Genomic DNA, 25,578 nt, shown 5'->3' with positions numbered 1-25,578 from the left:
TAACCATTTTGACTTTGGAAACAGTCACATTATACAAAAGTGAAAAGTAAAACCTTTCTCAGGTAGTCCAAGTGAAACAAATCCATGTGAATAATGACAGCCTTCAGTAGCCAACAACAGCGACGGCTTTGATTCTAGGCTGCAATTTGCTGCTGTTCTAACAAGACTGGCGCTTAAGCATTTGGCTTACTTCTATGATGGCTGTAGTATGATGTATTTGATATTATTGGTTTAATTCTTTTGGTGCTTTTATGATGACAGGGAAATCCCTCTATGTGAGGCGGCTACATGAGAGACTGCAAACACAGCAGCCTGACTGCACAGAACTTCTGAAAACCATCAGACTGATTGAACCAGCAGTGGATGAAGATAAGGTGCTAAAATATCTTCTGCCTTTTCTGAAGAGGCAACAACAGACAAAACCCATGATATTCCATTTTGATATCACCTCTTCAGTAAGTACATCCTTTCCACAGGTGACTCGACTAGAAGTCCTGTGTGGGTCCTTGCAGAAGTTTTCTTTAAGGCTTTTGTTCCTTAGTAAGCCATTTCATAGGACATGTTTTCTAATTATTGCGTAAGGATGTAACCTAAAGAACTCTTTTTATTGCCCAGTTGGCTGAACAATAGAACAGGTTGTCCAGAGAAGTTACAGAATCTCCAGTCTTTGGAGATACTCAAAACCTGACTGAATATCTTCTTGGACAACCTGCTCTAGCTGAGTCTGCTTTGAGCAGTGGGGTTGGACAAGGTGATCTCTGGACTTCCCTTCCAGCCTCAACTGTTCTGTGATTCTGTGAAGTCATCATGAGTAAATAAAAAGGAAATGACTTTGTCTTTTTCTAATAATAGGTACAAAGTGGAGTTCCAGAATTTCTATTCAAGCTGTTGGTTTTGCAGTATCTGACAGATATTAATGGCAATATGTGGCTACGACAGAAGTGCCATTTGTATATCATTGAAATCCTTGAGGTGTCACCACTGCCAAAGGAAGGAGCAAGACGTGTATGTACACAGCAATACTTGATCTCTTTTGAATTTCTCAGTCGCTTTGCACAAATGTTTGTATATAGTTGGAAATGAGTTGTAGAGAGTATAACAGTAAACATAGCATAGGGATTCCCTGTTTGCGTCAGGGTATACTGTGCATCTCCATTGTGAAGTGGTATCTGGTGTTGTACAAAGTGGCATTAAAACCCAACAGTAAATTATACCTGTTGTGGTTTTTTTGGGGGTTATTCATTTTGAAGGCCTGTTAGTCCAAGCTTTGCTGGCCCCACTAACACTTATAGGAAAGATAAAAATGCAAAATCTAATCTTCCTCATGTTAGTTGGCATGTCTGAAAGTACTAAAACGTTTATAAGAACAGAATGTAGAAGTGAGAGGGATAAATAACAAGTTTCTTGGGTTTAATTTTGTTTTTCCTTGAGGTAGCACTGAGAAGGGGTTGGGGGCAACAAAGCACTAACACTACAGGAAGGGGACTCTAAGAAATAGGTTTAATTGTTGTGATACACTTCAAGTGCATCATCAAAAACACGGGGAAAAAAGTGTCATGGTTATATAGGCTAGCTGCTGTTATTCAGTTAGGTCTGTGATCTTAAGCAAGAGTGCTGCAAGAGCAGATTAAAACAAGTGAAAATTAAGGCTACAGATTTGTGATGACATTTTTTCTTCTACTCCAGATACCATTGAGCCAGAAGTATAATTTCCTTGATGTGTTCCCTAAAATAACATGCAAGTCTCCGAAGGAGGTGCTAGAAATAGAGACACTTGGGAACCGGTCCAGGGATGTTTCAGACCCAGGAATGGATGAGGAGGAATTTTGTAGTGAGGCTTTCCAAAGACCTTTCCAGTATCTGAAAAGATTTGACAGTGGGTGCAATTTGGACACGTTCTGTTATGAAGCACACTCTGTGGAAGGGAGCCCTGCAGAATGCCTGCAACAGTTCCTCCTGCACTGCGGGATCATGGATCCCTCCTGGTCAGAAATCCGGAATTTCGCATGGTTTCTCAACATTCAGTTGAGAGACTGTGAGGCTTCTGTATTTTGCAACCCTGACTTTGTCCAGGACACGCTGCAAGGTTTCAAAAGCTTTGTTGTTGCCTTCATGATTTTGATGGCAAGAGATTTCGCAACACCCTCCCTACACATTTCTGATCAAAGTTCAGGAAGGCAATCCTCCAACCTGGAGAACGTTGCAGAAGATGATCTTCTTCCTTTCCGCATTCGGAAGAAGTGGGAGTCAGAGCCTCATCCGTATTTGTTTTTCAATGAAGATCGCGTGTCCATGACTTTCATTGGCTTCCACTTTCAGCCCAACGGCAGTAAAGGCGTTGATGCAATTAATCCTTTGAATGGCAAAATTATCAAGAGAAATGTCATGACTTCGCAGTTGTATAATGGTTTGTTACTCCAAAGAGTTCCCTTTGATGTTCCATTTGATACCTTGCCCCGTCATGAGAAGCTAGAGAGGCTTTGCATGGTTTTGGGAATCCCCTGGGTAACAGACCCTGATGAGACATATGAACTCACAACAGACAACGTGCTAAAAATCTTGGCTATTGAGATGCGATTCAGATGCAACATCCCAGTTGTCATCATGGGAGAAACAGGCTGTGGGAAAACAAGGCTTGTCAAGTTTCTGTGCCAGTTACGCAGAAGCTACGTAGACGTAGAGAACATGAAGCTTGTAAAAGTTCATGGAGGTACTACTGCAGAGATGATTTATGCCAGGATTAAAGAAGCAGAAGCCCTTGCTGTAGCCAATAAGAAACAGCATGGGTTGGACACGGTCCTTTTTTTCGATGAAGCCAACACAACAGAGGCTGTGAGCAGCATCAAGGAAGTTCTGTGTGACCGCACAGTAGAAGGGAAACCTTTGGTCTCTTGCTCTGGGTTGCAGATCATAGCAGCCTGCAACCCTTACCGTAAGCACACACCAAAGATGATTCAGCGCTTGGAATTAGCTGGGTTGGGCTACCGTGTCAAAGCAGATGAGACAAAGGATAAGCTTGGATCTATTCCACTGAGACAGCTTGTGTACCGGGTCCATGCACTCCCACCTAGCATGATCCCGTTAGTGTGGGATTTTGGGCAGCTGAATGACTTAACTGAAAAAATGTACATACAACAGATTGTACAGAGAGTTACTGAATGCATCCCGATGAGCGACTCTGAAGCAGAGGTAATTACGGAAGTGCTTTTTGCTTCTCAGCAATACATGAGGCAGAGGGATGATGAATGTAGCTTCGTCAGCCTGCGGGATGTGGAGCGCTGCATGGAAGTTTTCAAGTGGTTTCACAAGCACAGTAAATTACTGCTGAAGGAGCTGGAGAAGTACCTTGCAGAAAAGAAAGCTCCGAAGAGCACTGAGAGAAACACCGTTATCTGGTCCTTAGTGCTGGCAGTTGGAGTTTGCTATCATGCGTCCCTGGAAAGGAAGGAGGCATATAGGAATGCTATCAGCCAGGTCCTTCCAAAGCCTTATGATACTCAGAAAAAGATTCTGGAAGAAATCACCCTGATGCAGGACTTATTCCTGAGTGGTGTGTACCTCCGAGACACCATAGCAAGAAACTTGGCCTTAAAGGAAAATGTCTTTATGATGGTCATCTGCATTGAGCTGAAGATCCCTCTTTTTCTTGTTGGGAAGCCTGGGAGCTCCAAGTCCCTCGCAAAAACCATTGTGGCTGATGCTATGCAGGGCCAAGCTGCTCATTCAGATCTGTTCAAGGACCTGAAGCAGATCCACTTGGTGTCTTTTCAGTGCAGTCCCCTCTCCACTCCAGAGGGAATCATAGGCACTTTCAAGCACTGTGCTCGATTCCAGGATGGGAAGAACCTGGATGAGTATGCCTCTGTGGTGGTTTTGGATGAGATTGGGCTGGCAGAAGATTCTCCCAAAATGCCCTTGAAGACTTTACATCCGCTTTTGGAAGATGGCTGCATAGATGATGTCCCTCTTCCTCACAAGAAGGTTGGCTTCATTGGGATTTCCAACTGGGCTTTGGACCCTGCTAAAATGAATCGAGGCATTTTTGTCTCACGTGGTGACCCCAGCAAAGAGGAGCTCATAGAAAGTGCAAAGGGGATTTGTTGCTCAGCACGAGGGGCTTTGCAGAAGGTTGAACAGTATTTTCATCACTTTGCAGATGCATTTGAAAACATTTGCAAGGTCCAGGACAGGGAGTTCTTTGGTCTGCGTGACTACTACAGCCTCATAAAGATGTTCTTTGCTTTGGCTAAGAACTCTAAAAGTGAGCCGACACCTCGAGACATAGCTGAAGTTGTTCTTCGTAACTTCAGTGGCAAAGATGATATCAACGCCTTGGAAATATTCACTTCGCAGCTACCAGAAAAAGGAGAAATAAATGCCCGTGATATCAGTAGGATTGAGCTGGTGCGACAAAACATTTACAGCAGTGGAGAGGATGGGGATTGCAGGTACCTGCTTGTGCTGACTGAGAATTATGCAGCACTGCAGATCCTCCAGCAAACCTTTTTTACTGCCCGGCAACAGCCAGAAATTATCTTTGGCTCCAGTTTCCCAAAGGACCAAGAGTATACCCAGATATGCAGGAACATCAACCGTGTGAAGGTTTGCATGGAAACTGGCCAAATGGTAGTGCTTCTCAACTTGCAGAACCTTTATGAAAGCCTCTACGATGCCCTTAATCAATACTACGTGTACCTTGCTGGGCAGAAGTATGTTGATTTGGGACTGGGCACCCACCGGGTGAAGTGCCGAGTGCACCCCAAGTTCCGCTTGATAGTCATCGAGGAGAAAGATGTGGTATACAAGCACTTCCCCATCCCACTGATCAACAGGCTGGAAAAGCACTACGTGGATATCAGTACGGTCCTGGACAAGGATCAAAGAGAAGCTGTGAGAGAGCTGAAGAAGTGGGTGCAAGACTTTGCCACAGTTAACACAGGAGAGCACTTCATGAGCAAGCAGAAATACAGCCCTTCTGACGTGTTTGTGGGCTACCATTCAGATACCTGTGCCTCGGTGGTCCTGCAGACAACAGAAAGGCTGAAGGCAGTGTGTCCCCCCTGTCAGCTCATGTCGCGTGTGAAGGCAGAGGCGCAGCTGGCGCTGCTCAACTGTGCCACCCCTGACTCCGTGATCCGTCTCTGCAACTCGGTGGATTTGTGTATGGCCAGTCCTCTGGCAGACACGTACTTCAAACAGCAGCAGCACACATCTTTTGCAGACTTCCTCCGAGCTCATGTCCACACCGGGTCTCAGTGCCAAACACTCTTTACAGAGGTGAGCGTCCTGCAGAGTCCTCAAAACAGTCTCAGCCTGCGCTGAGGCTTTTAGTTGGTATTGCTGGTGCTGCACTACGGCCACGTGAGTAAACTTGATAAGTCTTGCTACTCAGCGCCCAGATGTACAGGGTGGGTGTCTCAGCAGCTGTTGTTACACCTCCAAGAATCTAGTGTGTGAAGCAGCATAGGATGCTATCCATAGGATAGGTGCTTCCTGACAAGTGGGAGTTCTGAAGGAAGTTGAGCAGCTAAGTGTCTTTGTATTTCAGAAGTAGTTCTTTGAAAGTAGTGGAGCTCTCCATGTGCACAGCCAGCAAAACAGGCTGCTGGCTGCAGAATAATCACGGGGAGCCTTTGAACGCATCTATTTGTCTGCCTGTCATCGTAACGATACGAAAGGCTTTAACCCAGCTGAGTTGCAGGGAGCCAGAGATCCCATGGGCTCTTACTGGGCTAGTTCTGGTTTACTTTTTGTCTTATGCCAGAGCTAAAGAACTTCAGCTGATGTTGGCTGGAGAATTTCTCCCTCTTCTGCCCCTCAGGGAGGGAGGCAATGCGCTTTTTCCTGGGGCTGGGCGTGCTGCTCCCTGAGAGCGCTGCAGCGAAGGCAGCGCAGCTGATGAGAAGTTTCTCAAAGCCTTGGCTGCCTCTTGGCTGCTCCACAGCCCCGCACCGACAGCACCACGAGACGCTGCGTGCACATACCCAGCAATGGCCCTGGCTTGGTGTAACAGTGCGTGTTGTCCCTTTGTGTACTAGCAGGTCAAATAAACGGCTTTTTGGGTGCAGTCCAGCTCTGCAGCAAGTTAGCAGTGTCTGGGAGCACAGGCAGTTGAGTCTCTGCTGCCTTCCTAAGCTGAGAACAAACCTGTGTCTTGCACTCCCAGGTCACCACCTTCTCGAGGCTTCTCACTAGTGCTGACTCTGCTTGTCTGGAGAGAGAAGTGCAGGATAAAGCACAAAGGCCTCAGATCCTGTTCCTGCAGCAGTTTGACACAGAGTACTCGTTCCTAAAAGGGATCCGGTAAGTCGGGGCTTGCATTATCTCGCTCTGAGTAGCGTGTCACCGGGGCGGAAGATACATTGGCAGGACATTTGGAGTAACGCATACTGAAACGGGAGGCGAGAGGCTGTGCAGCACTGAACTGTGGATGGGCTCAATGCAAAACTGTATTACTTCCATCATACTGAAGCATGAGATTTGTTTTTAAAGCTATTTCATCTGTACAGAATGGATGTTTTAATTTCTTTTTCTGGTTGCAGCAGCCAAAGGCAATCTGAATTAGCAACGTCTAGTCTCTTACGTTTTGGTGTTACACTTAGTGACTTATTTTAAATCCCCTTTCACTTTTTAGAGATTTCCTTGAGGCTACATCAGGAAATAAAATCCTTATTATTCAGGCAGACTTTGAAGATGGCTCTCAAAATGCCCAGCTCGTCGCCTCAGCCAAGTAAGTCAAATGTGAAGTGATTCCCAGCTAGCTGTTCTACATGGAGGCTCCTCACCCCCATTTGATTATTAGTGCCGTTTTGGGGGACTTCAGGATCAAGAATGTATAATCCTCTGCTACTGCTGTAGTAGAGTGAAACTGCGAGCATTAATTATACTTTGAATAACAATTCATAACTGAAGTCAAAATAAACTAGTACTGGGCTGGCTGAAGTCATCAGACAGTCCCCTGTGAAGTGTGAGTTCTCGCTGTTGGCTGCGTAATTGAGTAGAGGAATGGAGTGACTTATGTCTGTACAGGGGAAGGAGCCTGCCCTCTCTGACAGAGGAAGGAATTGTGGCCTTGACTTTTGTCTGCCTGTGGTCGGTCAACAGTATTTCCTCTTTGTTGTAGATACACTGTTGTTAATGAAATCAACAAGGTGGACTTAGGAGATTCCTCTGTCTTTGTTTACTTTATTATGAAGCTTTCTCGGGTGGAAGGAGGAACGTCCTACGTAGGATTCCACGGAGGTGGGTTTTGCTATATGTGGCTCCTCACTCTCAGCTGGTTTCAGACAAGCATATCAGAGCAAGATTTCTCCAATTCACCTCTTTTTAACACTTAAAATCTGTAATCAGTGTGGCCTCTGGCTTATCAGAAATGCTTCCCTTATCCATGGGGACTGGATTCCTTGGGGGGGGGAAGGGCCTTGGAGTCCTGGTCCCCATTGTGAGAGCATTTTGCCTTGCCCATTGACAGATGAATCATCTTTCTAGTCAGCTGGAGAACAGCAAACAAACATGAGTCAAACTGCATTTGCATTATTGTCCTACAGGAGTCTCTTGAGCGTGTGCTTATGTTCGCTTTCAGCAGCAAGCTTTCTGCTGTGTGCGGAGGGCTCTAAGAGCCTCAAAGCCCCTGTAGCATACATGCCCTGTCAGGGCTGTGTGCATTATCATTTTCAGAGCAAATCACTGCTTTACCTTTCTACACCAAGCAGTGAGAATAAGCAAACTCTGAATCTGAACTCCTAGTCTACAGGTAAAGGAAGCTTCTTGGGAAGCTCTTAGAGAAAAGCGTGCTGCACGCACAATGATTTTTTTTTTGTCCTGTGTCTTTAGGTCTGTGGCAGTCAGTGCATATAGATGATCTCCGCAGATCTAAGGACATGATCTCTGATATGGCTGCCCTGCAGAACCTCACCATCAGCCAGATGTTCTGTGAGGATTCAGGTAAAACCAAGGGTGAGCTGTATGCAAGCTGTGCTAGCCAGCGGTGTCAATATGCTAGCAGGGAAAAATGGAAAGATGCAATCCCAGACTTGGTACTAGTAGATCCTGTGCTGGGTACAACATATCTAGTTATTTTCACTGTTCAGTGTCTTAGGTTTTGTAGGGATCACTACGTGACTATCAACTTGTATTTCTATTTGGTTTATTACTGAAAGGTTTTGGTCATCAAATAAGTCAGTTTGATAGTTTTCCCATTTTCTTTTGAGAAAAATGCAATATTTGCACTGTTTAACACCCTGGCTGTTACGTCTCAGAACAGTGAGGCCCAAAAAGCAGCCAGTGCCAACACTGCACATGGCAGAGACTATTGACAAGGTGTCACCCGGAGAGTCTCTCACCTGCATCAATATAAATCTGTTCACCTAAACTAGTAGGAAGATTAGAAGAGACTTCCTCTTTCCCCTTAGTTTTTTCTTACATTCTTTTTCCTTTCACCATACTAATTCACAGTAGTGCAAGGACTCTGTTACAACCTGGTGCATTAGCTCGGTGTCACATTTCTTTCAGTTCTTGCTGCATGAAGTTTGACAGCCCTAGCAGCTGTGTGTTTAGAGAGGTGGATCTCACCTATTCATGCAGGTGACGATGGATCTGACAGATGTTCTGCTGCTCTTGGATGCAGTTACTAAATAAACTGTTACCTAATGGATACAACAATGTACTGCTTCTTTCTAATAAAAATGCTACACCTTGGTTGCAGCTCTACCTGCAAATAGAGAAGAGGAGGAAAATGAAATGGAGGCTGAAGCATCGGTGCCAGAAACAGAGCGCTTTGAGGTCAGTTCAGAGTATTTGTTTGCTTCTCAGCTGTCAGAGTGGCTCGGCTCTTTGTCATCCCTAGGTGCAGCATACTGTTTGCATCCACACTCACTTGAAATCCATCAGGACAATTATTTGAATCATGAATGTTGATGGGACACAAATTTCTCCTCCCCCGCCACCCAATCAAAATTGGCATCACTAAAGAAACAAACCGTTCTAAGGACCCTATAATTCCTTAGCCAGCTCATATTCCTAATTCTTAAAAACCAGATTTACAAGCTTCTGCTGTCTTTGTGGATCTTGAATCTGAGAACTGTGATTCTGAGCCTGCTGCATCAGCTGTTTGCTTTCTGTTTGAGATGTGCATTTGAAACTGTGCTGAAGTTGGCTGTGGACTCTGCTGTGCTACAGTTGTGTTAAGACTGGCTTGTGCTCCTCAGATCAATGTGATGTCAGAGGATACCAAGTATGAGGGTAACTGCATGGGGCTTTTGCTCCCCTAGTGCCTAAGCATCTCACAGGGAGTGCATATATGCCCCCCTCCCAGTTGGGTTTATAGCTTCCACTTCTGAACTGCTGATTTTTTCCCCTGTAAGAATCTAATCTTCATACAAATGCTATTTTGTGTGATGTTTGAAAAGGGCCACAGAAGTCAAAGCATGTACTTGATTGCAAATTAAGAACTTAGATTTACTTCCAGGGATGATAGAAGAACTGTGACATGGGAAGCAATTGGCACAAGCCTTTTCAAGAGAGCACTGTAATCTTTCAGATGGATGTGTTGGGGGCAAGAATATAAAACCAAATAATGATGAACTTTTTTTTCACACTGCTCCTGGGAAGGATGGAGTCCTGGACACCATTGTATTGCTGAGGAGCTGTGTACAAAGTGCTGTGGGAATGCTACGGGACCAAAATGAAGATCTTAGTCGCAGCAGAAAGCGAATTGAAATTCTCCTTAGCCTTCTATCCAAAGAGGATGTCTTGAAAGGTACGTGCTCTGTGGCTGCAGCTGGTGGTGTCCCTGAACACCAATCTAGGGGACCACCAATACATGTAAGTTAATTCACTGGGAACCCAAGGGACAGTGGTCCTTGCTGTAGTGTAGACATGGTAGAACTCCCAGGCACTCTTCTAAGAGCATCTGTGCTCCAGTCTGTCACTCCTTTTGTGGTTGTAGGACTTCTCCTGGAGTTATGGCTCACAGCTCTTTTTCTAGCTGTGCTATATAGAATCATAGAATCATTAAGGTTGGAAAAGACCTCCAAGATCATCTGTCCAACCATCCCCCTACCACCAATATCACCCACTAAACCACGTCCCTAAGCACCATGTACAACCTTCCCTTAAACACCCCCAGGGACGGTGACTCCACCACCTCCCTGGGCAACCCGTCCCAATGCCTGACTGCTCTTTCTGAGAAAGAAATTTCTCCTAATTCCCAACCCGAACCTCCCCTGTTGCAACTTGAGGCCATTCCCTCTAGCCCTATCACTAGTTACCTGTGAGAAGAGGCTGACCCCCAGCTCCCCACACCTTCCTTTCAGGTAGTTGCAGAGAGCAATGAGGTCTCCCCTGAGCCTCTTCTCCAGACCAAACACCCCCAGTTCCCTCAGCTGCTTCTCACAGGACTTGTGTTCCAAGCCCTTCACCAGCTTCGTAGCCCTTCTGTGGACACGCTTCAGGGCCTCGATGTCCTTCTGGTAGTGAGGGACCCAAAGCTGAACACAGTACTTGAGGTGCAGCCTCACCAGAGCAGAGTACAGGGGGACAATCACCCCCCTGGTCCTGCTGGCTGCACTATTCCTGACACAAGCCAGGGTGCCGTTGGCCTTCTTGGCCACCTGGGCACACTGCCGGCTCGTGTTCAGGCAAGCATCAGCCAGCACCCCCAGATCCTTTTCATCTCACAGCTTTCCAGCCACTCTGCCCCAAGCCTGTAGCATTGCATGGGGTTGTTGTGCCGGGTCCTGCACTCTGGCCACTTGGCCATGTTGAACCTCATCCCTTAGCCTCTGCCCATCGACCCAACCTGTCCAGGTCCCTCTGTGGAACCTTCCGACCCTCCGGCAGATCGACACTTCCCCCCAACTTGGTGTCATCTGCAAATTTACTGAGGGTGCGCTCCATTCCCTCATCCAAGTCATCAGTAAAGATATTAAAGAGGGTGGGGACCAACACCCACCCCTGGGGAAACACACTTATGACCAGTGGCCAGCTGGGTTTCACTCCATGGCTGGTAGCTGGCTGTTCACCGTTGGTCTATTATTGAAACAACTGTAAAATGCTGTTCTTGGGGTGATATTTGTGTTCTGATCCAAGGCCAGTTGAAGAAAAAATGCAAGTTTCTTGTTGTTTTCTAGCCTCTTTCCTGAAGATAACAAAGGCTCGTCTCTCCAACCTTTTGAAGAAGCAAGAAGAAAATTCCTTTTACCCAGAAAACTGGGTGCTTCGGGAGGCTTCCAACTTAAGTGCTCTTCAGGAGGCTGGCACCTTCAGGTGAGGACAGCAGCAATATCTCGTAACCTGCAGGTTTCCAAGGAAAGTCTGCAAATGGCAACAGTGCAGCAGAGACAGCAGTTTTGTGTAATCTTAATATTTGCAGTGTCAGTCTCCAGTTTGTGGTGGAGTCTCTCTTGGCTTCTGAAGGAGGGTGACTTACAGCTGCATGGGCTGTACTGGAACAGAAATGCTTGAGTGCACAAGTGCTCTGAATTGAACAGTGGGATTACAGGCGAGCTATGAGCGAGAGAAGTGTAGGGGTTTTCTTCTCCCCCCTTGTAAAGGTAGCATTAGGACTCTCACACACTAATGTCAGCAGTTTTTCAGCACAACCACTTCCTGATTTGCTGATAATATTGTTCATCTTCCCTCTTGGTTTCTTGGTCTCTTTCTGCCCCCAAAGGCACACCTTGTGGAAGCGAGTCCAGAACGTGATCACTCCATTCCTGGCTCTCCTGATTGCTGTCATAGACAGAAATGGCAATCTGGAGCTGTTGGTCAGGCCGACACCTGAGTGGGTGACAAAGCTGTGGATGTTCATCTTCAGTGATACAAAACTTCTGACTATCCCTTACAATGTGGGTAAAAACAGGTGAGCTCCTGGAGAGAGCAGCAGGAGGAATTGGCTGGCAGCACTGAGACCCAGTCTTCCACTGGCTTTAAATCCATGTGGGAGATTAACACTGTTGGTTGCTCTCCTGTGCTGTGTCAAAGGTGGCAGGGCTGTTCTCAGTGACTTCAGAAGTCTCTTCTTTCTACCTTGTACCCAGTACTCCTGGGCTTTGCTCTCTAGCTCTTGGCTTGCTCACACTTCTTACCCATCCCTTGAAGCCTGCATGTCCTGCCATGACAGTCTTTTTGCTAGGGAATGCTTACTGAATAACTCCTAATGCTATGCAATTGGCAGGATGAGGTCTGTTAATGAGTCCTTCAGTTCTTTTCCCCTTCTAGGGCTAATTTCTTGCTTTCTGAAGCTTCCTGCCTCTGTCGTCTGAATGCATTTCCCTGGCAAAAGCCTGGTATGTTACTGACCTTTTGATCTCGTAGCTCTCAGACAGAGATAATCCTGGTGCAGAACAGCATGATGGTGTCTGCTGATGCTGGGAATGAGATGCCCTTCAGCTGGAGGATAAAGGAGTATTTGGATGAGATGTGGCTGGAAACTCAATACATCCAAAACACTGAAGGTGAGTGCTTGGCTTGAGCTCACAATGCAGAACAGCTCCATCCGTCTGCCTTGTAAACTCTGGCGTATCACTAGCACACCTCTACCTTTCCATGACCCTGGAATCACCTTCAGTCCCTCCGTACTCATACAAGCCAGCAGAGCTTGGTGCAACTAGCTTTTCTTTGTGCTTCTCAGTATTAGTATTTCTTGCATATTCTGTGCCCTTGTCATCAACTTTTGGTATTTCCACAGCATTTTGAAGACAAGATTGAGATCCAATAAATATGGCGATGATGCCTGGGCTGAGAAGGCCTGGCCTCAAATCCCTTGTTAGCCTTCTGAATGAGGGCAATGCTGTATGCACTGCACCAGTGATTGATTAGGTGTCAGTTTCTTTAGAATAGAAACATATCAAACCCAGCTTCCTCCTAATATTCAGCTTTTCTCTGCATTCTTGTTTTCCAGACCAAGCTGAGAAGTTTGTGGATATCTTCCAGAAAACTGCACTGGGAAAATTTATATCTTCTCTGACTGAGGAAGAAAGGCAGATGCTCTTCCAGTGCTATATCACAGACTTCATTGTCTTGACCATTAATGTGTCCTCCCAAGAGGAACTGCAGGTCAGTGTCTGGAACGAGAACTGGAAACTCTGTATGGAGGGATGGGTGTGAAAGCTGTGTACATTCCCTTTTGTGTCAATCTCTCCTTCTTGGACAAAATCCTCCTCTCAGACTAACAGTAAGCTAGCCACAAAGCAGATGTTTGACACTGAGTAGCTGCTGAAATTGCTGAGGCCTTACTCAGAAAAGCGCTTCCATAGGAGCAGCTATAGAAATGGCCACATAATTTGAGGCTGTGTAAAGTACTGATTTTATTTTTTTCCAGATAATTTTGTCAGGGTTTATAATCCAAAATTAATTATAAAAGTATATATATTTTTAATTTTGATTAATTTTTTCTCCTAACCTTTCAGTGTCTGCAAATTGCCTTCTCATCCTGTATAAAGGAACGGAAAGCAACATCTCCCAGAAGAGAGGATACGGTGCCATGCTTGCCTTGGGTCCACCTTGGATACAATCAGTTCAAGAGCCGTTTGCAGAACTTCTCTAGGATCCTGGCTGTACACCCCAGTGTGGTTGGCCCCCTTATGAACCTGAAAGGATATGAAATGCAACGTTCAGAGATGGTAGAGTCATTACCAGACATTTTGTGATCCTCAACCCTAACAAAGAGCTGTCTTCACTGAATTAGCTTGTGTTCAGTCTCCATTTGATTTCAGCTAAAGTGGGAAGCAGAAGCTCAGTCAGAATTCTCAGTATTAAGCATAGCCTGCGATATTATCGTTCTTATTAATAGGGTTTAAAACAGTTTGCTATGTTTTCACGTCAGCTTAATAGGGTGTGCTAATGATCTGAGCCATGAGCATGTGAAAGTTCCAGAGATTAAGATGATCAAATAGAACATTATTCAGTACAACACCTGCCATAGCAAACCAGATTGAGAGCCCAATACAGAGTTCATAAATAATTCTGACATGCTACTGCTGCATTATACTTACATCCTGTGTGTGCAACTAGGTTTTAGATGTGTTAGCTGCAATCGTGTGCGCTGAAGAGCTGGAGAATCAAGTGCAGACAGCAATTCCAGCTATCTGGCTGCAGAAAGTGAAAAATCTTCAAATGCCAATTGAATTTCTTTGTAAAGAAAAGGATTTACAGACAAGTGGGAGTCAGTGCCATCAGCTGCTAAAAGAACTCAAGTAAGTACTGTAGATCTGCTCACAATCTTGATCTTTGCCTTGCTGTTAATAAGGATATCAGTGCAGGCTGAAAGGTGCTCTGATGCTGCTTTTCTCAGATGAAGACTTTGCAAATCTTTCCAGGTTCCGCTTGGCTCAGTTACTTATTAAGCACCAAGAGCCAGATCTTTATTTCTGTCCTTACACAGATGCTCCCCCTAAATCTAGAAGTGTTATCCCGTACATTCCAGCTAAGTTTAGTGCTTATTTAAAACACTCGTTAAGTTGCCATTAATCAGCAATGTCTTCCCACTTCATCCCATGTGCATAAAGTCTGAGAGAGATGGGGAACTTTGCATCTAAGACAGGAGTCTTGTCTCTTGCAAGACAGGCCAAGGCAACTACACCAATTTCTCACAGACCTTGTTTAGTTTAACCTAAGTGAAGAAAATTTAGTTAACTCACAAAAGAAAAAATAAATACTTTCTGTTTTAATAGAAGTTTGAAGTGTAGAAGAGTGAGGTCATTGTGGTGGCTTTTGCTCTGCAGCAAAAGGACAGCTGCAGAAGGTCTCCGCTCTGCTACAGGACAGAATCATATGCCATAAGCTCACTGTGTTAGGTACTGTTACATGTTTTGTCCTTGACAAAAAAGTCAGGCTGTGGTTCAGAGGCTGATAACCATAGGACATACATGAAAAGTTGCATGAGAAGTGTAGTGGTGAGCATGAAAAGCAGTGAGATCATTAGGCTGACCTGATTGCGCTTTCATTTGTACTCGTTGCACAGTCAGTGTCAGCTCTCATCTCATAATTGTACTTTCTGAAATCACACTCTCCTTCCCACAGAGTCTGCTGGAACCGGGTTTTCTCCATGTCTCTGTTTGTAGAACACGTGTTATTTGGTATCAACACTTTGATGCCAGAGTTTGAGAGTTTAGTGAAAAAATACACTTTGCTTCTTGCCAAGGTAAGCCAAGATGTGATTTTTTTTTTTTATCCCTTCCTTGTGTGCTTCTGTTGATCATGTGTATTCTTGTCTATGGTAGTAGAGCTGAGTCATTTAGCTTTGCCCTTTCCTTCTGCAGTGTTTTCAACAGGATTCAGACATGAAGACTCATCCTACTTTTGTTGCAGTGATGAAAGTACTGTGTGAATGTAAGGAGGAAGTCAGCCACAGGCTCTACAGGTAGTGACATTGAGACAAGTGACAGGGTCGAGTAGGAATATTGTCTGTATTGCCTCTATTTCTGGACATAAAGTCTTGCATTCAACACAATGAAAGCCAGATGAAGAACAATGTCTTCTATTTTATTCCACACCCTGAAACTGAGTGGTTATTCAACAGGTCTTACATTATATCCTCTGACTCTAGCTGCAGATGAATATCTTATTAAAGATTTTTGGTAGGACAGCATTGAAGCAATCATGGTCACTGTTGTTCCTGAATTACAGATATGGTTTGAAGCCATGTTCGATCTGCCTAGGAGAGCCAAAGGATCCAGTTTGCCTGCATTGCTGCCATGCATTTTGTCAGAAGTGCATCAGTACATGGCTAATACCAGCACAGATGCATTGTCCAGTCTGCAGAGTTGCTGTTGAGGATGTTAATTTAACTGTTTCCAAGGAACTCAGGTACTTTTTCCTGTCCAAGGTGGAAGGATTGCAGTGGGCCTGGCTGTGTAAGGAAATTCTGATTCGCATGTCTGAAGTCCCAATGCCTGACTGCTCTTTCTGAGAAAAAAAAATTCTCATAATTTCCAACCTGAACCTCCCCTGTTGCCATTGAGGCCATTCCCTCTAGCCCTATCACTGGTTACCTGTGAGAAGAGGCTGACCCCGAACTCCCTGCAGCTCCCTTTCAGGTAGTTGCAGAGAGCAATGAGGTCTCCCCTGAGCCTCTTCTCCAGACTAAACACCCCCAGTTCCCTCAGCCGCTCCTCATAAGACTTTAGTTCCAGACTTGTGCTTCATCCATTATTTAACTGGTTCTGTATTTGAACATTGTCCTAATGCTTTTTACCCTTCACCTAGCACTGCCATAGCAAGAAATGCCCTGTTCCGGCAGAGGTGCAATAGTTTCTTCATAGATGTGGTTACTACCATGTGTTTCAAGGACAATGAGCCCCCTGAGACAGAGGTGATCCAAGAGCTCCTTAATCTGCTGTTTGTTCACAGGGACCTACTGAAAGGTTCAGGTGAGCTCCCTTCATCTGATACTCGGCCTCACGGAGTTGATTCTCTTGCCAGTTTTTCCCATCTTTTCCAATCCCATCTTTTCCATATCTCGACAGTTCACCCTACTACCTACACAAAATTTCTGTCCCCATTTGATGATGAAGTAGATGAAACTCCCATCATTCGCTCAGTAATGTTGAAGCTCCTCTTGAAGTACAGGTGAGCACAGTCAGTTAATGGATGTTGTACCGGGGAGTGTTTCAGCTTTTTTCATGACATCATGAAAACCAACCTGTTTGTTCTCACTTCCACGCTATTCACTGAATTTAGATCATTAAAGGTCAAATTTAACTTGTGCCTTTGTATTAGTCAAGCAACTTGGCTGACTTGCATGTGGCTTGTGTGAACTATTTGACCAGTCTGTGCCACTGAGCTGTTCTCAACCTAAACCTGTGCTGAACATGGATGGCTTGGGAGGCCTTAACGATAGCTGACTAGCTGATGTATTCTAAATCAGCGAAGTAATACTCCCGATCCCTGATCCACAGCCATTTAATCAAGAGTGATCTTCTGGATGTTTACGCAGACCTCTTCATTCACAAAAGTTTCTCCAGCCTCTCTTTGCAGACAGTACATGTAAAGAGCCATGCCTCTAGTGTGACTGTTCTACAAATTTGATTTAGAAGACTGAGCAGATGATTTATGCTCTAGAAATGCTTATTTGTCATTTTTTGATAAAAGCCTAGTTCAGAGTATGAAGCCAGGTGATAGCTGGTAAAAAACAGCATAATTGCTTTTCCGTCTTCCAAACAGATCCAAAGTAATCCTTACCTGTCACATGGACTTAACTGGTAGTTTGATCATGATTTAGAATACAAGTAGTAGCCACCAGCATTGCAGTTGTGGTAAGGGAGTGTTTTTTCTCTCCTGTAGCTTCAGTGAAGTGAAAAATGATGTGCAAGATTACCTGTCCCGGGTAGAGCACAGCCGGATCCTGGAGAAAAATGATAAAAAAGAACTCTGCTTGCTTTTTGTCAACTGCTTGGAGGTAAGATTGCTGGATAAGTAAGACCTGGGCAACAAAACTATTACACGAAACAAAAAAAGTTGAGAATAGCAGTTCTGCAATTTTACACAAGTTTCTTGTGCACATAACTAGCTGCCCACTTAGCCCCCAAAAGAATTATATCAAATCACCTGTTCAGAGCCTGCTGTCCAGTAACAAGCCTTGCTTTCTCAAGGTAAGGCTTGTTTGCTACATTACATAAATTCTTCTTTCCTTTGGACACATCACAAGTGTTGAAGAATTAAGCGAGTCCTGATAAGACTCAACTTCCAGCACAGGAGTGCAGCAAGCAGGGGAATTTCTAGCTGTAGTAGTGGAAAATGGATGCTTTCATGTTTGCAGAGCTTTGGATTACTATGCTGTTTGAGTTGTCTACCTTTCCTCTCCTTGCCTAACTTTTAATGCTTCAGACAGCTTCAAACGAACTTGACAGCAGGGTAGAGGTTTCATTTCTTATAGTTTTCGTTAAATTGCTGACTTCAAAGGTAAGATCCATGTGTGTATTTTCCCTAAGGGAAAGGGAGAGTTTTGCATCTTGGAACGTGTGTTTCAGCATGTGTGGCCTGTCAGCATGCTTATAATGCTTGCTCATCTACGCAATCAGGAAATACGGAGAGAGATGGGCATATTGCTGAAGGTGTTTGCTGATGCAGCAGAAGTTTAAGATAAGCACCAGAGAGATCACAGGAAGGAGCTGATAGCGGTGGAGTGGAGAGAGTTGTGAAAAACGTGGAAGTTCATTGTGCTTATTGCAGTGAGGATGCACTGGGGGTATAAAGTACCAATGCAGAGAATATCTGACTTAAGTAGTTCTGCTGCTCATGCAATGTTCCGGCCCATCTTTAGGATTCTATGTGTGAAAAGTCTGAAGGCAGTCTTGGATATGAGCATATCAGCTATCTGCCTGAAGACAGAGGCTTTCCAGATAACTATCTCCCAAAAAGCAAACAAGAAGCTCCTCAGGAATTGTCTGTTGAATATCTGCAGGCAGTAGCCAAGGTTCGCTTGTACCTGAGTAAGGCTGCAGAGCTGCTCTTTGACTTGCATGAGCTCCCAGGTAAGTGATAATTGTGCTGTCAAATGGAAATGTTGTAGACGGAGTAAAGTCACTGTGGGAAGAACATACGAAATTACGCTTTATTCATTGAAGTTTAAGTGATGCTTCAGAAATGTGATTGCTTTAAGGCTTCTTGTTTTATATAAGTGGGAGATCTAGGCAGCTGAAAAGGAGGAAGAGATGCTTTTTTAAAAAACAAACAAAAATTAAAGTACTGAGCTGAATCACTGACTCAATAAAGAAGATCAGCATGTCGAGAATACTCTGAGATGCTAACACAGTCCATGAAGCATCAAAGTGTGGTGCTGAGGGAACATTCTAGATAAACAGCTGACGAAGAGAGAGCTTTCAGGTTCTCCTGCATGGCCAGCAAGTACAAGTGAAAGGAGCTTGGTGCTACAGCTGGTGTTGGCAGCAAAAGTTTTCCAAGGCAGGATGTGTTTTTGCTTTCTCTTCTTCAGTGCAAGACCAGGCAGAGGAGAAGCAGCGTTACTTGGCAAATGTGAAGGTGTTCTGTAGCCTCACCAAGAACAACTGGCATCGTGTTTACCTGGTTCGGAAAATTGCTAACCAGTATGGGATGGAATTTGCTCAGAAGCTTGTCACAGAGGCACGGTTTAACTGGGTGTTCCCAGCAGAAATTCTGCAACAGGTAAGGAAGAGGTGTCTCCTTGGGGATGGTTCTCTCCTCTTAGTCTTCAGCTGGTGCTGCTTTGGGGTGCTTCTAGTGCTGTGTGGCTTTGGGGGACTTACCGCAGTGGCAGTGGTTGTGAAGCTGACTTATCCTTGGATCCTACTGAGTGGAATCTGTTATGGCAATGAGAAGCCATTTAGGTTGATGTGCCTGCCTGCTTCCTCTCTTCAGGGCTGAAATGACAGAGTTCTTGGGAGGAATGGTTCTTGCAAAGAGCGGATTGCACCTTTTCCAGTGGCTGGTTAATGTCCACAATGCTCACTGTGGGCTTTTCCCTTTGTAGGTACAGAGGAGCCAGTCTAATCACATTGATCGTTACCTGGCATGTGGCAAGAATTACAGAGTCCTGCGTGATGCTGTGGGGAAAGCCATGATTGAGTGCAAGACTGAGGATCTTCTAGAGGCAGAGAAGGTAGGGCATGCTCTCCTCAAAAAAATCCTGTCATGGGTTCTGGCTGGCTAGTGTTTAAGCTTTATACATTTGTTTTGCCAGCATCTCTTTCCAATGGAGATACCTGGGTTGCCTTCTGATTTTTGAAAGCTGCAGTGGCTTATCCTGTCTGAGACACAGATGTCTGTGCTTTTGTCGCATGTGTTCTAGTGTATGTAACGTTGAGGTTATATCTGTTGGTTGCCTCATCCTTGCTTCTCTCCCTTCTAATAAATCATAGCAGTTTGTTTTACGAGCAAGTATTACAGGCACCTTGTGACCAACTGACTGGAGAGTAGGCAGGTAACTGGTGAAGCTTTATGCCTCCTCCCTGCCTGCCCATATCCGCCTAGCCTTGTCTCTTACTGTACCAAATCAACCAGGTGATTTCTGTGCAACTAACCTTCTCCCAGTATGTGTTTTGTGTATGAAAATGTTCAGGAAGAAGTTTGACAAAAAATGCCTGTTCGAATTTCTCTGTACCACGAATACATTGTGATTTTTTACTCGCCTGTGTGTTGGCTTGGTTTGAAGGCAGGCATATACTGGTGCTATAAGTAAAATAACTGAGAAATTTCTAATGTAAAACACATAATCAGCTAGAAGGCTGTCAGATTACTCATTTACGTGTGGCTTGAACAGTGATTTCTGCATTATTCCCCTGCATGTGTGGGGACAGCTTTAATGCAGACCTGCTGAAGTCTGCTCATAAGACTGAATAACAGACCAATAACAAACTGAAACCTTGTAAAAGTTCATCTGTGACAACTGTCACCTCTTCTCCACTGTATCATTGGTTCTTCTTTTTCAGGCATCTAGCAGCTCCCCAGCTGTACAGGCTGTCCATCTGCTCCTGGCTATTTTCAGAGAGGTCACTGTCCTGTATGGAGTTAATGACTCAAATCTTCATCCCAAACAGCAGGTAAGATGCTTGATTCTGGGGGCTTGTGACAAACATGCTTCCTTGATAAGGATAAGTGAGATTTAAATAATTAGTGAAAGAGCCTTTTGTTCTGATTATGCCCTGACCTGTGCAAATGGAAAGTGTTTTCAAAGCAGAGGATAGCATAGGATAGCATAGCACTGGAAGCAGCTGCTAGTTCTCCTCAGTTTGATGGACAATATCATGCTGGTTTTATTTCTTTAAATGTGTGTTTTCAGCAAGTAAGTGCTATGACTGAGTTCATCCAGAACTCCGGAGTCCTGAATTCTCCAGACGTGCAGAACTTTGCAGCTTGTCTTGTGACGAATACGCTGCCATCTCTTCTGACAGTGGATCCTCAAAGCTTCAGCCACAATGGAGCGCTAATTGAGATGGCTGTTCATACTACAGCTGTCTTGCTGTGTGGGCAGAACCCCATCCTGCAGCCCCTGAGGAGTCTGGCATTCGCTCCAGATACCATGGAGGTAAAGAGATTTAACTCGTGGTAGTTCAGCACACTGATAGTTCTTTCGCACATTTGCTGGGTCCTCTATAACATAACCTTAATGCCAAAAGATACCAACTCATTGTTTTAATTGTGAATTACTGATGTATGATTAGTTCAGTATTGTTGGGATTAATTAGCACAGAACCAGGCTCTGGACTGGTTTAGATGTCATTGGTTGCTTATTATGATGGAGAACGAGGAGCAACTGCTACAAAAAAAAAGAACTGATGCATATATTCAGTTGTCATATTTTTTTCTTCCTTAGCACTCTTTTCTGCCTACAATGCCAGAAGATATAATGGCTCAGGCGAGGGCCTGGGAAGGAGTGTCTGCTCTGCACTGGTACAGTAAGTGCTTCTGACTGGCTTTGAAAGAGATTGAAGGAGAATCCTTGTTTTTGAATGAGACGATTCCTAATGTGAGGACAGACACTCCTCAGCATGACTTATCTGTTGTATATTAAGACCTGTATTGGGTAACGCACCAAAGTGCACTGAGTTTCTGTTTAGTCTCAAGCTTATAGCTGTTTACGGAGTTTGAGACTGTGGGAGACCTGTCCTGTGTCCTGTTACTTCTGGCAGTTAAAGAGGTGTAAGCAGGAGAGCAGCACTTTGCCATCTTCCTGGCTAGTTTTCAGTTCTCTGCTTTTCATAGCAGGATTTAACTGAAAACTAGGAAGCTGGGGGCCATGGGAACATTCGTGCTTACTAGCCTATATGGCACTTGGTAGCAGAATTTTTCAGGTTTTCATTCCATGTTTCTTTCAAGGAGAGAAGCACTGAAAGCTTCTTCTGGTTGTTGTGTGAGCCTATGACTCCTTCAGGAATTTCAGTGCTTTCCATTAGACCTTGAAGCATATTTCTTGCTTCAGGATGATGGTGCCTATGAAAGGAAATAACAGGGGCTTCATAAATGGCTGTCTTCTAATACTGTCCTGTTTTGTTTCTCCTTCTTCATAGCATGTCCAAATGGCCACCCCTGCACTGTAGGAGAGGTAAGAATTTGAGATTGGTGGTGTTTTCTTTTAAGCAGGTGGTTTTTTCAACAATAAACTGTTTTATATTTTAGTTACTGTTTATGTTCTATTGCACAACAGTTCATTTTATAAACTCTAGATTACTAATCATTTTGCCATTGCAATGTAAAATTTAGAATTGCTGTAACACAGATTGTACCAAAAAATCTATTAAATAAGGCAGGCAGAGATAATTTGTCCAGTATATAGCAGCTTTCAAATTAACCAGCTATGGCATGGATTTTTGTTTCATTGTCTCTGTTACTATTCTGGAATTCAGTGTTTTCATTCTTGCTTTTTGCTAGTGTGGCAGGCCCATGGAAATTAGCCGCTGTCTTGACTGTGGTGCCCAAGTTGGAGGGGAGCAACACAAATCACTGCCCGGCTTTCAAGCATTTAGGTATGCTTTGATCCATTAACCTTCTCAGTGCAAAATGATACAGTACTTGCCTGTTGTGGTTTCAGAGTAAAAGGTATTACCTCGTGCTGCTACCTGAAATGTGGCACTTGGAATTCCTCATTATGTCACACATTCCCCTCTGGGAGGGGGAAGAGATTCGGCAATGGGGAGTGCTGGTGTAACTGAATTTGCAGAAACTGCCTTAAAAAAGAGCTTGTCAAGCTTGTAGTTTTAGGTTTTCCATGTTTCTGCTCATCTAGGCAGGTACCTGTTACGTGGTTCTATATTGACATATAGTAGCAGGCTGCATTTTCTTAGAGGGGTCATCATGACTGAAGAACTTCTACCAAAACTCCAGGATTTATGACTTGTGCTCCCTCCTCCTTGATTCTCTGGATTCGCACTTCCAGCCATTGCATAAAGAAAGTTAAAGTTACTAAGTCTAAAGGCAGTGGCTTTTCATCTGCCCAGCATGAAGCTGGCTAATCTTGCCCCACAGGGTTGGGCATTGCATTTTTCATAGAAAATGTAATTGGAAGAGATGTCCAACAAGAAGTAGTCGACCAGCAAAAACAAGTTTGCTTATTTGTGTACAAAACTTACTGAAGGTCTTCATTCCCCTGTAGCACTTTTAATCATCACCTTTTTATAGCATTCAGAGAACTTATGATCAGAAAGACATTATTGGGTATCAAAGACTACTTCTGTGTTTTCTGTCAAAGCAAAAATCGCTATGCATACTTTCTGGCAGGAATAATGAAGACAGAACTCAAACTGGCCACATACTTGGAGATGCACAACGCAGAAAAGAAATGGTGGAAGTGTCTGACCGACCCATGTCCCCAGTTGTCTTCATTCTGATACGCTTGCTCACACATCTGGCAATGTTGCTGGGAGCCACAAAGGATCCTCAGGTATCTTCCAATAATAGTCCCAAATGGCCACATGAAATTCACCTTTATATGTCACTAGTCCTTCTAGTCGTGTTGCCTAGTGACTAGGGAAGTCTTTCAAGATGCAAGACCCAAATTGGTCTTGCCCAGGAGTGTTTTTGGTTTCTTCATGCAGTTGCATGTGCACATGTGCATGCATACCTGTCATTATGTGTACAAGTGGTAAGAGTCCTGTAGGATGGAGTAGAGACTATCTGATAAGACTAGTTTTGCATGCCTTGTGCTTGAACTGGATGTTACTGATTACGCTCATTCTTTCCTTTTGTTGCTCTTCAGTCACTGCGAAAGATTATCAAGCCACCGGTGCGCAACTCAGTAATTTTCCTGCAGCAGCATATTCAGGAGGACTTGGCACAGATGACAAAAATTTTGGGAAAGAGTGTAGATGAGACTATCAGCATCCTTCATCTTGTCCTAAGCAGCCTCCTCAAGGACCCCCATCAGCACCCAAGACAGTGTAAGGAAAACTACTAGCCATATCACATCTGCAAGCTGTATCAGCGTTTTAAGGGCAGCAGTTACTTAGCTTCTTTGCTAACAGACCACTTTCAACAGGTGGTAGCTGAGCTGAGAGAGATCCAGAAATTTGAGGCTTGTTTCTCGCTGTAGGTAGTGAAGAATTTTTGGCTGCTTACTTCTCCTTTGGTCAAATATATGGGGTTTGCAAGGTTTGGTACATAATTCTGGAAAGAAATTAATGAATAAATGGCTTCAAGATACATTGACAGAACTTCCAGCTCACAAGTAGAGGTTGCTACTCAAAGTAGTGTGTGCTGTTTTGGATGACACTCTCCAACTAGGCCAAGATACTCGTTTAGCCTCTATGACCTCTGTAGTTGCTCTTAGCTCATCATATGAACTTGCAAGGATGTCACATCTAAAAGCTAAGAGAATCTGAGCTATCTTGTAACTGAAATATTGTGAACATAAGACTCTTAAATTTCTGTTGCAGGGCCAGTTCAATTTGATGGTATGCTTTCCACCAAGGAGAAAAGAAACAAGTGGGAAAGAATTGTTGCAGACACAGTTATTGTTCCTGAGTTGGAGGTGAGAAATTAGCTGTAAAAAAAAAAAAAAAAAAAAAAATCAGTAGTTGAGCAGTTCAAAAGCAACTTTGGAAATCCGACCTGCTGTGATACCTGTGCTACTTTTTTCACCTGGCTATTCCTAAATGCAAGCTATTTATGGTACAACTGCAGGTCCACATTAATTTGTTGTCAGCTAGTCTCTTCCATCTCTAGGTTATAGATGCCCTGCTGTAGATGACCCTGCTTTCAAGCAGGGGGTTTGGACTGGGGGATCTCTGGAGTCCCACCCAGCATCAGTTATTCTGTGACTCTTTTATATGAAATATGGAAGCTGTGTGTGAGAGAGGGTCAGCCAACTTTATTATACCCTTGGAAATGAGAATCAGATTTGAGTTATGTTATGAGGATTTTGTGCAGATGTAAACGTAGAAATATCTTTGTTCAGTTGAAAGTACTTGCCCAAGTGAGCATAAGGGTGCCCCAAATTAATCGTTTGCCTTTTTTCCTCATGTGTATTATTTAAAGAATGGAAGACCTGAGGGCTGGATGAGCTGGTGAACAAAGAAAAATTTTAGAGCATAAACAGCTGTTTTGCAGTGTGTTTTTTACATGCATTCCCTAGAAGTTCATCTTCTGTTTTGACATACTTTTGTGTGAATTGGTCATCAAGCTGTTGGGGAAATATGCTCCCATGGAGGGAGCATGAACATTGCACGAAGCTGCCAATGCTGATAGAATACCATTATGTTTTGCAGGGTTTGGACAAAAAACTTCTGAAGTTAAATAAAGAAATCCAAGAGGATGAGAGAATCTCTTCCAACCCAGTAGTGAAAATGGTGTATGGCGACCCAGTCACTTTCCTGTCCCAACTGCCCAAGGACAGTCACATCCATCATTCCAAGATGTGGAGCTGCCGAAAGAGGATTTCAGTGGAGAACCTGGGCCATGTAGTCCAGCAAAATAATGCCAAGGACACTGTCCCTCTCCTGTGGAAGTTTCTGCAGAAGGTGAGTGTAATACAGGGATGAGACCCCACAATGTTCAGATAATACTCCACGGAAGAATAGAATCATAGAATGGCTTGGGTTGGAAGGGGCCTTAAAGATCATCTAGTTCCAACCCCCCCGCCATGGGCAGGGATGCCACCCACTAGAT

At 44.3% G+C, this 25,578-nt stretch overlaps 1 protein-coding gene across 5 annotated transcripts in view; it reads left to right on the top strand.

Annotated features, from left to right (window-relative positions):
* RNF213 (ring finger protein 213) overlaps positions 1 to 25,578 on the top strand; it is a 53,128-nt gene that overhangs the window by 22,197 nt on the left and 5,353 nt on the right. For 4 of the 5 annotated variants that reach the window (XM_083804963.1, XM_083804965.1, XM_083804964.1 and 1 more), the window contains 33 exons: positions 262 to 455; positions 853 to 1,005; positions 1,687 to 5,277; positions 6,167 to 6,303; positions 6,635 to 6,730; positions 7,124 to 7,242; positions 7,834 to 7,944; positions 8,705 to 8,781; positions 9,610 to 9,757; positions 11,130 to 11,265; positions 11,672 to 11,860; positions 12,316 to 12,455; positions 12,902 to 13,056; positions 13,410 to 13,622; positions 14,014 to 14,195; positions 15,022 to 15,142; positions 15,261 to 15,361; positions 15,628 to 15,807; positions 16,207 to 16,370; positions 16,467 to 16,569; positions 17,284 to 17,398; positions 18,263 to 18,473; positions 18,935 to 19,125; positions 19,451 to 19,579; positions 20,409 to 20,519; positions 20,759 to 21,004; positions 21,293 to 21,374; positions 21,987 to 22,021; positions 22,348 to 22,442; positions 23,194 to 23,356; positions 23,672 to 23,852; positions 24,348 to 24,442; positions 25,179 to 25,430. In XM_083804963.1, coding sequence (XP_083661089.1) covers positions 262 to 455; positions 853 to 1,005; positions 1,687 to 5,277; positions 6,167 to 6,303; positions 6,635 to 6,730; positions 7,124 to 7,242; positions 7,834 to 7,944; positions 8,705 to 8,781; positions 9,610 to 9,757; positions 11,130 to 11,265; positions 11,672 to 11,860; positions 12,316 to 12,455; positions 12,902 to 13,056; positions 13,410 to 13,622; positions 14,014 to 14,195; positions 15,022 to 15,142; positions 15,261 to 15,361; positions 15,628 to 15,807; positions 16,207 to 16,370; positions 16,467 to 16,569; positions 17,284 to 17,398; positions 18,263 to 18,473; positions 18,935 to 19,125; positions 19,451 to 19,579; positions 20,409 to 20,519; positions 20,759 to 21,004; positions 21,293 to 21,374; positions 21,987 to 22,021; positions 22,348 to 22,442; positions 23,194 to 23,356; positions 23,672 to 23,852; positions 24,348 to 24,442; positions 25,179 to 25,430 — 8,216 coding nt within the window. Of the gene's footprint in view, positions 1 to 261; positions 456 to 852; positions 1,006 to 1,686; positions 5,278 to 6,166; positions 6,304 to 6,634; positions 6,731 to 7,123; positions 7,243 to 7,833; positions 7,945 to 8,704; positions 8,782 to 9,609; positions 9,758 to 11,129; positions 11,266 to 11,671; positions 11,861 to 12,315; positions 12,456 to 12,901; positions 13,057 to 13,409; positions 13,623 to 14,013; positions 14,196 to 15,021; positions 15,143 to 15,260; positions 15,362 to 15,627; positions 15,808 to 16,206; positions 16,371 to 16,466; positions 16,570 to 17,283; positions 17,399 to 18,262; positions 18,474 to 18,934; positions 19,126 to 19,450; positions 19,580 to 20,408; positions 20,520 to 20,758; positions 21,005 to 21,292; positions 21,375 to 21,986; positions 22,022 to 22,347; positions 22,443 to 23,193; positions 23,357 to 23,671; positions 23,853 to 24,347; positions 24,443 to 25,178; positions 25,431 to 25,578 lie in introns of those variants that run through there. The other variant, XM_083804967.1, reaches the window with a different exon arrangement.

This window comes from Anser anser (assembly GCF_964211835.1).
Source record: "Anser anser genome assembly, chromosome: 19".
Taxonomy (NCBI): Eukaryota; Metazoa; Chordata; class Aves; order Anseriformes; family Anatidae; genus Anser; species Anser anser.
This window is presented reverse-complemented; position numbering and strand designations above follow the sequence as displayed.